Genomic DNA, 10391 nt, shown 5'->3' on the forward strand with positions numbered 1-10391 from the left:
AACAAAAGAGGGAAGATATCAAAATCGGGTCTAATGGACCTTACCAAGCTCCGCCCAGAAACGCCCCTCGAAAGTCCCACGTGACTTCATGTCTCATATTAACAGCTTAGCTCCAATGTCTAAACATGGCATTTTTCGTTCTCTTCAGAGTATTTCTTAGTCAATTAGTGTAGCATTTCTGCCGGATTTTCACAAAATATCAGCCACGACAATGGACAGGGGAACCAACAAGTTCATATCATCTTTTTTGGACGACATCAAGGTGTTTGAGCCACGCGATGCCTCCAACATTGTGCGCGTCACAGCTAAATGCTACCGGTCATGAGAAAAACAACAGATTCTCACACCCTCAGCATAAATATAGCCGTGGACAAGATCACTGATGCCTATTGTTCTTACAAGGCTGGGTAAGTCGGGCATTCATAGTTTTGAGGGTTCAAATGTGCCTAGGACTTATACACGGTACTCCGTGCTAGCGTGGATAACACGATTACAGTTTAGTGAAAAGCCTTTTCAGGTAAAATAAAATCTTTAATGTATGTCAGATACGGTACACATTGCATATTGATCTGTTCAGCTAACGTAAGGTTGTGTAACAGACAGACTTCAGGATGTAGAAGTTGTATCGGTACTGCCATTATGCTGTACTTGGCTAAAAGGTTTTCATAATGGATGTGTTTATTATTGACTTTATTTTTTTCATTCACCAAACACAAAGAAAGCAAAGCAAAAATACTTACGCCAGCAGACAATTGATTCTTATTGATACTATGACGGTCGAGCTGCAAAAGTGGTCGTGCACAAGCTTTGATCCAAGCAAGGCTTTCCGTTTCAGATTTTGGAAATCTGTGAATTTTAGTTCCACAAACACGATCAGGATACCTGACATCGCCTGTGCAGATACCCCACTGACGGAAAATCATTTTTTTTCGAGTCCAACTTTCTGTCGCAAAAACTTTCTGTCGGTCTGGTAGTCCACAATGTACATTAGCATGAGTTTGTGAGACGGTAAGGCACGTGATAGCTGCGCTGTGACGTAAAATGGGCATTAGTCAATGAAAGGCGGACCCTGTGGTAAGGTCCATTGTGGTGGTTGGTTTGAGCGTCCCACTGATCCTAGGAGTTATGCTGTCGGGGCTTCATGCCTCTGGTACGGCCATCTGATGCAGACGGGTCCTAAGGTAGGAACCAGACCAAGTGCAGCCCAAAGATCCCTTATGATGAATACGACCACTGGAACAGTGGTTGTACATGAGGTCCCACTCTGGAGCCAGGCCTGGGGCACGTTGGGGAGCCCCTTGGTGGAGCCCCCTGGTGTCCTGTGGCATGACAATAAAAATATCACTGAACAATATCAACAATTTGTGCATCGAGCAATACCTGTAGTATTACTTAGAATACTACATTTAAATGTTATTATTTTGGTTAAGAATAATTATTGTACTATCGATAAATGACTTCTAATCGATGTTCTTAGTTACCAGAGGAACACAATAACGCCTTTATGATCTCATAGGTTCAAACTGATAAAAAAAATGAGGATGGATGCTCTTTGCTAAAATATTCCTCGCCATCTTCCATGTTCTTTCAGCAAACAATTGAGCTTAGTGTTGTAAATCAATCTAATGTATTTGCTGCTAAGTGCAGAAACAACTTGGATTACGGTAGTTGTATCTACCGTCATTGGTGGCTAGGTTAACTAGCCTTAGCATTCATGACATGACATGCTAGCTGCAGCCAGTGAGGATGACTCACGTATGACCACTTTTTTCATTAAATTTTAATCCAGCGGATTGCTTTTTCAAATCCAATAGTCGGACTACAATTACTTGTCGAAATCACTTTGCGTTACTATTTTCCTTAGTAATATCATTTCCTCTTGGGAGCGACCACCGTTTCTATGTGACAGTGTTTCGGTTGCCAAGCCGATTATTATAAGCGGCTTTAGTTTTTTTGTTTTGTTCTTTTTTCTTCCTAAAGTCGCTTGCAAATTTAATGAATCGCTGGTTGCGCTTTTGGGCTTGTTTTTGAACGTGAAGTTGCTTATTTGAGCTTAAGCAGACACAAACCCCAGAATTTGTCTGTCATCCATTTAGTTTTAGTCAGACTCATGGTCCATCACGCTGTGTCTTGTTAACTACAATTAATATTTTGTGTTTGATATGAAAGGTTTCTTACAATCACAAAAAGAGTCCATTATGAATGCATATGTGTCTGTGTTCATTTGTGTCAGAAAACACAATATATCTCTTTTTAGTTTTCTATTACCAGCATGATTTTAATTTGGAAGTCAAATCAAATGAAACATCAATATTCTCATTATGTTTCCAGCACCAAGTTTAAAATGTAAATGAGTTTGAATTTATCTGCACAGTTTATTGGTTTCCTCTCAGGTTTCACCAGGAAAACGACTGTTTTCTTGTAAATGTGTTCTGGTAAAAGAAAGCATCAACATTGATTTAAATGTTTCATGAAAAATAAACTATCACTGACAAGGTAAGAGAGGGTGTCCAAAGGGAGGTTCAGGGGCCTTTAGTGGACCCTTGAATGTTTCCTTACTGCGACAATATTACCAAAACACCTTTTTACATGTTAGGAACATATTTTAATCTTTTAATAAGCAAGGCTGTTGCATTTCTTTTTATTTCTTAGTGAACTGAACTACATTTATCCAGTGACTTTCGCTCAAAAGCAAACTGTGTCACACCTAAATCTCAATTAAATCATCAAACTTGAATAAAACTGCAAACCTTTTCAAATGAACAGTGATCCAAAACTTTTTTCCTTTAGTTGAGGATGGACATAATTTATTTTGTTTATGCAATGAGATAAAATAATTTGTAAAACTACAAAATGTGCTGAAATAATAAATAAATATTGAATCCTCCTATTTTGCATCTGACTCACCTTTCATCTCCTCTCACAGCAGGTGTCTGTTTGACTGTTTGCTGCTTTGAATGATTGTTGCGCTTCGCTGCTCCTGGATCAGTTTAAAGTGAAACTCAGAGAAGCTCCTCTGCAGTCTGACGGTCAGATTTTCCTCAGCCATGATGTTTCTGAGTCCACTGTTGATCACGCTGCTGCTCCAGCTGCAAGGTGAGGAACGACCAGCTTCTGTTTTCACTTGTTCTCAGATGAAAGACAGTCACATGTTTCCTACTGTTTCCATCCTGCAGGATCAGATGGTAATCCCTCTGTGACTCAGACTCCAGCAGTGAAGTCAGCTGCGTTGGGGGAGACGGTCTCTCTGAGCTGCTCAGCCAGTGCAGGAGTTGATGATGATCTGAGTTGGTACCAGCAGAAACCTGGACAGCCTCCCAAACTGTTATTTTATAAAATCACCAGCCGTCAATCTGATACTCCCAGTCATTTCAGCAGCAGTGGATCAGAGCCTCAGTTCACTCTGACAATCAGTGGAGTTCAGGCTGATGATGTTGGAGATTATTACTGTATGGGAGTGTATTTAATAAATGATGCCACAGTGTTCACACAGTGATTTATAGTCATACAAAAACCTCCTTCAGTCAGACCACAGATTGTGCAGCAGCTGTGAGTTTCTGCTGCAGACGGGAACATGGATCTACGGTCCAGTGAAGTTCACTCTGTAGTGCTAATGGAAGAAACTAACAAAGTATTTATTTACTGAAAATAAAGATCAACATTAAAGTGAGTTTTAAATAAACTCAGAGTAAAATATGTCACATTAACATGTCTTATGTTCATCAGAAATTATTTTACATCTCATGAGAGTGAAGTCTCAGAAAATTTAATATATTTGATTGCTATGAAAACACTATTTAGTATAGCATAGAGTTTGAGGTGAACAAAACATTTATTAAACATCAGTAATCAAACTGATTACATATTGCATAAAGTGTCAGGATAAATTAATATCATCAACATGTCTGATGTAATTTTCCCTGAATAATAACAGGAACAATCACTGTGTGACTTTATTCATTTAATGAAACATATTTCACTCAGTGAGAAACATCTGATACTAAAATTAAAGTCAAACACCATTATTTGACAGCAATTCTTATTTAAACAACAGATGTTGATGACATTTTTAATATTCAATAAAACTTTCATCTTGAATAGTTTATGTCAGAAATTGTCTGTTCTCACCTGAACAATCCAGAGCCGACATGATTTTCGTAGCTGCAGAGATCTATACATTTTGTAATAAATATATATTTTTTAAATATTTCATAAAGAGTATAAAGAAACTGTCTGCTTTTATTTCCCATGTTGATAAATGACCTTAATGACCATTATTTAAAGTGCCACTCTTGATGAAATCAACTTTCTTCTTCTTTGTCATGACAGTAATGAAACTCTCTCCATTATAATGTATCAGAGCAAGCTTTATTAAAACACACAGCAAATGAATCCCACTCACATCCAGCTGCTGAGCTTCACACATTAGTCTAAGTTGTTGAACATTTCTCAGCAGTTTAGTTTTGCGTCACACAAGCTTTAGTTTGTCTTCATCCAGACTCCTGTTGCTGAGAGCAGCAGGTGTTTCTCCTGCTGCTCCCCCACTAAGAGCTCCTGTTCTGGGCCTCAGTCAGCCTCTCTGGCCCTCACACTGGCTCCTCCGGATGCTCTGGACCTGGCTGCGGCCCTGATGGACCACCCTGCAGGAGTACAGCTCTCCTTTCATCCACTTCTCCTGGCTCAGGCTTAAGGTGCTGCTGCTGCCGTAGCGTCCGCTCTTCTCCTCCTCCGAGCTGCTCAGGACCCCCTCTGTCACCGCCGTGCCGTCCACCTCCCAGCTCACCTGGGCTCCCTGAGGAGAGTAGCCGCTCAGCAGGCAGAGCAGCGTGGCCGAGCCCCCAGAGAGCTGCTCAGAGGAGGGGGGCAGCAGAGAGACCGAGGGTGGGACCGCGGGGCCGGCTGGAGGGGAGAGCAGAGACACGAGCAGCAGATCAATGTCTGCTGGTCAGGACACACACAGATCATAGTGGATATAATATAATAACACTGAGGAGACGGATGGTTTAGAGGCTGGATTCATTCATCCATGTTTACTTCACTTTCAGCTTTTTATTCAAATCTTCCAGATAAAAACACATCAGAGCTGAAATGTTCTGACCTCAGGAATAAAAGGAGCAACATGACATGAAACATTAATGTGAATAAAACAACATTTTACTGTAAATATGTTGGTTCTGTAAAGATTTGGTTCATGAAAACAAAATGTCTGAACACAGTTAAAGATTTTCCATCTGCTTGTTTCACTTCCTCTTTACTGCATCAAACTATCAGACTGGAAACTTTTAAAGCTCAAAATAAAGTTTATATTTTTACATTTTATTTATTTGTTTTTTACAGGCACTGGCAACAAATTTTAATGCAATAATTTTTTAAAATGTAAATATATATTTGTGGTTTCAGAATTAGCAACCTTCGCTAAAGTCTGAAAAGAATATATCACTATTTAATTAAAAAATACAGAACTAATGTAATGTTTCTTTTTAAATAATCACATAATGTGGTAAACAGAATAAAATACATTACAATTTATTACATATAAAATATTTTACTTAATGGTAACAAAGTCAAACAAAAAACAAACAACATATAAAATGCTAACAAAAATAACGTTTGATCACATAAAGAGTAGAAATTAATTTTGATTTATATCAAATTAAATGGTGATACTTACAGTGAACGACGAGTTTGGTTCCTCCACCAAAAGTGTACCACAGTGATACAAACTCATTGAGAGGCCGTACAAAAACCTCCTGCACTGTCAGGAGACATCTAGCTGCTGAAATTATGTTTTCAAAGTCATAAAAATCCCAGTTTAAACTGTATTTAATCTGCAAATCATTTAACATAAATTCAGCTTTAAATTGCTTCATAATTTAGGAGAATATTTTTATTTTATTACCAATGAAAAGTAAAAGTTACTTTCTCTCCTCTACTGCATCGCAACATTGTTTAAACATTGCAGCTTCTATTATGTTTACATGGTTAAAACAGTTTTTCAGTATAATTTAATTCATATAAACCTTAAAAAAGCATCAAATTACATTGATATATTATATATTTACCTATAAATTTTAGTAAAGGAGTAAATTAATCCTTGTATATCCAAGAGAAATTAAATTTTAATCCAAGAAGTGAAAATCCTTCATGTTGTTTCTTTTTATTYTCTTCTCTTCCAACAAGATGATGAGAGTTTAAATCCAGTATCTATTARTGTTGGTTCAGTGTCTCTGTTTGTCTGGTGCTGAGAGCAGAGAGATGATTTCCATAGAGTGGAGGCTTTGCATGGTCAGCTGATCCTCCAGTGAACTGAGAAGGTTTATAGTCCTGTGAGTTCAACACTGCAGGACTCAGATCTGTCAGTCAAGCCAGCAGAAGCAACAAGCACCATGACCCTCATCACCATCCTCATCTGGACGCTGACCTGCTGCTGCTGCTTTACAGGTTCATTCACTCAGCAACATTTCTAACATGATGTTCTGCCTTTTCTCTCCTTTCTTTCTGCTGACAAATGAAGGATTTGTTTTTGTCTGCAGGATGCAGAGCTCAGATCACTGTGACTCAACCTGCAGTGGAGGCGGTTCCACCAGGATCCACTGTCAGACTGAACTGTCAGACAAACCAAGCTGTTGCAACATGCTCTGGTGTTCAGTGTATGTTCTGGTATCAGCAGAAACCAGGACAGCCTCCAAAGAATCTTATATATAAGGTGAATAATCGCCAGTCAGGAACTCCAGCTCGGTTTAGTGGCAGTGGAAGCGGCTCTGACTTCACTTTGACCATCAGTGGAGTTGAGGCTGAAGATGCAGCAGTTTATTACTGTAAAAGTATCCATGTAGTAAATAGTGCCAACGTGTTCACACAGTGATTAGTAGCTGTACAAAAACCTCCCTCGGTCAAACTGCAGACACTCTGAGCTGCTAGAGCAGAAACTGAACAGACTCTGATCCAGACCACTGAACGCAGAGAAACTCTAACATATCTAAACAGATTAAAATGTAAGAAGATATAAAGACATAATTACTGAAAGTAAAAGAAAATATATTGACTGACAAACATTTTTTTGCTGGCACAGTAAATAAATCTGGAAATATTTTTACATTTAAAGAAAACTTACTTTCTTCACTGATACAGATCAACACATTTTCTACCTCCAGTCATTCCAGTGACCAGATTTGCTCCCTCTGTTTTATCTCTTCATCCAGTAAATATATCATTATCTCTATTTATCTTCAGAGCAGCTGTACTTTTCTCATTTTATAAAATGAGAAATGTTTTAAAAAGCATTTCTTCTGTTTTATCCCATGACGTCTGAACAAATAAAAATATGAGTTTTGGGTTTTCATCCTTTCACCTCTAACAACCAAATATTAACCCTATAAAGCCCGACCCATCAAAAAATAGTCAGAAAATTCTAATTTTTTTAGAACTAGGATCTTCGTGAAGCCTAGAAGCAAAATAATAATAAAAAAACATTTGCCATGTCATTTATCTTCTGATATATTTTTTGTATCACATTTGATTCGGCAGGCTTTTCTTAGAACATTTGGCTCACAGCAATGTGAGTTTTAGATGCAAAAACAAATGTTGCCTATAATATTTAGAAAGTATGGAATGCTTTAGGAAGTTTTTCTCTTAGTTTCTTTTCCACCAACAACTTTTCACAGCCATTTATTTCACATCGTGGTAGGCACCAAAAGAGTTTCTGTCCTTGTTCAGGCAAAGATGTACGTTAAACCTTTTACAGTAGATGTGTGAAAAGTGATTTCCAGAACAGTGTTTGAGTCTCTGTTGGGCTTCTCATGTTGGAAAATGATCAATGCCATTCTTTCTCACATCAAGAGGCTCACTGCAGCTTGGTCTTCTGCAGGGGGCCGTTGAAATCGCTTCAGGAGAGGAAAGTGGTCTTAACTTGATTTTGATCTTTCCTGCACCTGTAGAAGTACATAAGTAAATAAATCTGGAAATATTTTTAGATTTAAAGAAAACTTCCTTTTTTCACTGATACAGATCAACACATTTTCTACCTCCAGTCATTCCAGAGACTTGCTCCCTCTGTTTTATGTCTTGGTCCAGTAAATATATCACTATTTCTATTTATCTTCAGAGCAGCTGTAAGACTCTGATGGTTTAAAACCTTTTTCTCGTGACGTCCTCACAAATAAACGTGAGTTATTGTTTTGGGTTGTTATCCTTTCACCTATTTTCCTCTAAGTTCCTCAAAACCAATCATCAAATGTTAAAGTCAGTTTTTATTTTACTTCTTTAATTTTATCTTTCTATTTTGTGCTCTGGAATGCAAAAGTTGTAAATTAAAAATAAGTGACAATCCCGTCTTCTTTTTATTAACAATTCACGTTTTTAATCATTTTATTAATACATTAAGGTCACTTTCTAAAGTGTCTCTAACTTTTGTAAATCAAGTCGTTGCAAAATGTCTGGATTATGATAAGCAAGAAAATATCCAGGAAWGTAGAAACACAAAGTTAGACATGTTTATTCTAATYAAATATCATTTCTACACTAGAATGGCCGATCWATTACAAGAGTATCATCCAAAAATATWAACYTTAAAACTTAAGCTGTAATGTGGTTGAACCTGGTGACTTTTGAAGAAAATAATGAGAATCTATTTAATTTAGTGGTTATTGAAGAACATCAATGAAGTGAAATTGATCAGCTGTTCAATAAACAACATTTATAATATTCTTCAGAATGTGTGTTCAGGTTTGTTTGTTTTTTTACATTTATTATCAACATTAATTACAAATATGATTTAAAGAAGAATATAAAATGGTTCTGCATCCTATAGTGTAAAATTAAATTATAAATAATAAACACATTTTTAAAAAACAAATCCAAATAGATCAAAGTCACTTTGATAATCTTAACATACCAGAAAGAAACATAATGAGGATCATTGTAACATGAATACAGGTTACAATTCAAAGATTTAAACCTTATATTGCTCTATGTATGGATCTATTTTATGTCAAACATTTGGTGTTTTTGTGTGTTTTAGTTTATAACAACACATCACATTTAGGGGAAAAAGAAACATTATAAACGTGACAACATGAAGAATCAATAAATCCATTATTTGATCTTCAGTTRAAMTAAAAACTSAATATTGTCAGTAGATGAAGTGTTGGCTGAATCATCTCTGTGTTTCCTGTTTCATCTCAGCAGGTGTGGATTTGCATGATCTGGATGCATCGYTGCTCCTCAAGCTTTAAGTTCTTCTGCTGCAGAAAGTCCAAAGTGTGTTTGAGCTCCGACACTGAAACCTGCATCAGGATGACGTCTCCASTAGCTCTGATGGTTGTGTTGGGTTTTCTCACTCAGGGTCAGACTGACTTTTAAATGTAGCTATCAAGTTTTGTTTGAACTCGTACTTATTATTGTTTTCCTTTAACRTTGCTCATTTCTCTTTTCAGCATCATCTGCCAATAATTTTCTGACTCAGTCTGAACCATCAAAGTCAGTCAGTGTTGGAGCGACTGTGACCATCAGCGCCACAGGAAGTTCAAATATTGGTCCTGATCTCAGTTGGTACCTGCAGAAACCTGGACAGCCTCCTAAACTTCTGATATACAGAGTTTCAAGTTTGTTCTCAGGAACTCCATCTAGATTCAGCGGCAGTAGATCTGGTACGTTTTCCAACAAAGTACTGATGTATTTAAAGGACATCTTTCTGGTTTGTACCATGTCATGTTCCTCCAAAGCACAGATTAGCTTTTATTGGATTGTTCACAGTTGACGTGGACGGCCATTGTTTGGCAGGACAGGCTGATGTTGGCATCCCTGCTTGGATCAGCGCGCAGCCAGAGACGTCAGTAGACGTCGATTGACTGCAGAGTTAAGAAGTCATGCAAACAGGTCACAGAAATAGACCGACAACTGGGAGAACAAAGACAAGCTGCGGTTGCGGCATTTGGACGTCACTCTCGATCCTACTTTATAATAACAGAGATGTAGAAAAATACGCATTTCTTCATTTTCTGTAGGTCAATTCCAGATATATGTAATCATTCATTAAATATCGACGTGTATTATTGATATAAATGTAATTTCTGAAGCTTAAAAATATTAGTAAGTCACGCTAATGTAAGTGAAACGTTGGGTTTTCTTGAAGATATCAAAGGCATCATAGAGTTGGGCTCTGGTTTCATGAATGGGAAGGCTTGGAGGTGGGTACCAGTAATCTGCAATGGGCTATGAATGGGGGCACTAATTGGTGCTGTTGTCTTTCCTTTAACCTCTCCAGTAAGCCTCTGTGGCTGTGAAGGAGCCTCTATTAGAGAGAGATAGGGATAATCCTTTTAGCCGATGCTTTACCGGGAATCAGTCTGTCGACACTTCCTCCCTCAGACTGGATGAGCTCCTCAGTGCTT

General features: G+C 37.7%; 4 gene segments (V, D, J or C); 3 read left to right on the forward strand and 1 right to left on the reverse strand.

Annotated features, from left to right (window-relative positions):
- Positions 1-1032: 1032 nt before the first annotated feature.
- On the forward strand, positions 1033-4134 carry LOC103458486 (Ig kappa chain V region K16-167-like). The segment is given in 3 exon segments: positions 1033-1181; positions 2927-3096; positions 3177-4134. Coding segments are annotated over 2 exon segments (369 nt in total).
- Positions 4135-4263: 129 nt separating this feature from the next.
- Positions 4264-10391, reverse strand: part of LOC103458437 (Ig kappa chain V-III region MOPC 63-like) — a 35779-nt gene continuing 29651 nt past the window's right edge. The window contains 2 exon segments of the V gene segment in view: positions 4264-4899; positions 5672-5706. Of these exon segments, the coding sequence occupies positions 4571-4899; positions 5672-5706 (364 nt within the window).
- The window catches only part of LOC103458438 (Ig kappa chain V-III region MOPC 63-like), a 39761-nt gene continuing 35438 nt past the window's right edge, over positions 6069-10391 (forward strand). Inside the window, 2 exon segments of the V gene segment in view lie at positions 6069-6441; positions 6534-6856. Of these exon segments, the coding sequence occupies positions 6387-6441; positions 6534-6856 (378 nt within the window).
- LOC108165829 (Ig heavy chain V-I region 5-like) lies at positions 9199-10241 on the forward strand. The segment is given in 3 exon segments: positions 9199-9343; positions 9435-9647; positions 9754-10241. Coding segments are annotated over 3 exon segments (453 nt in total).

The sequence above is a fragment of the Poecilia reticulata genome, linkage group LG22 (assembly GCF_000633615.1).
Source record: "Poecilia reticulata strain Guanapo linkage group LG22, Guppy_female_1.0+MT, whole genome shotgun sequence".
Lineage (NCBI taxonomy): Eukaryota > Metazoa > Chordata > Actinopteri > Cyprinodontiformes > Poeciliidae > Poecilia > Poecilia reticulata.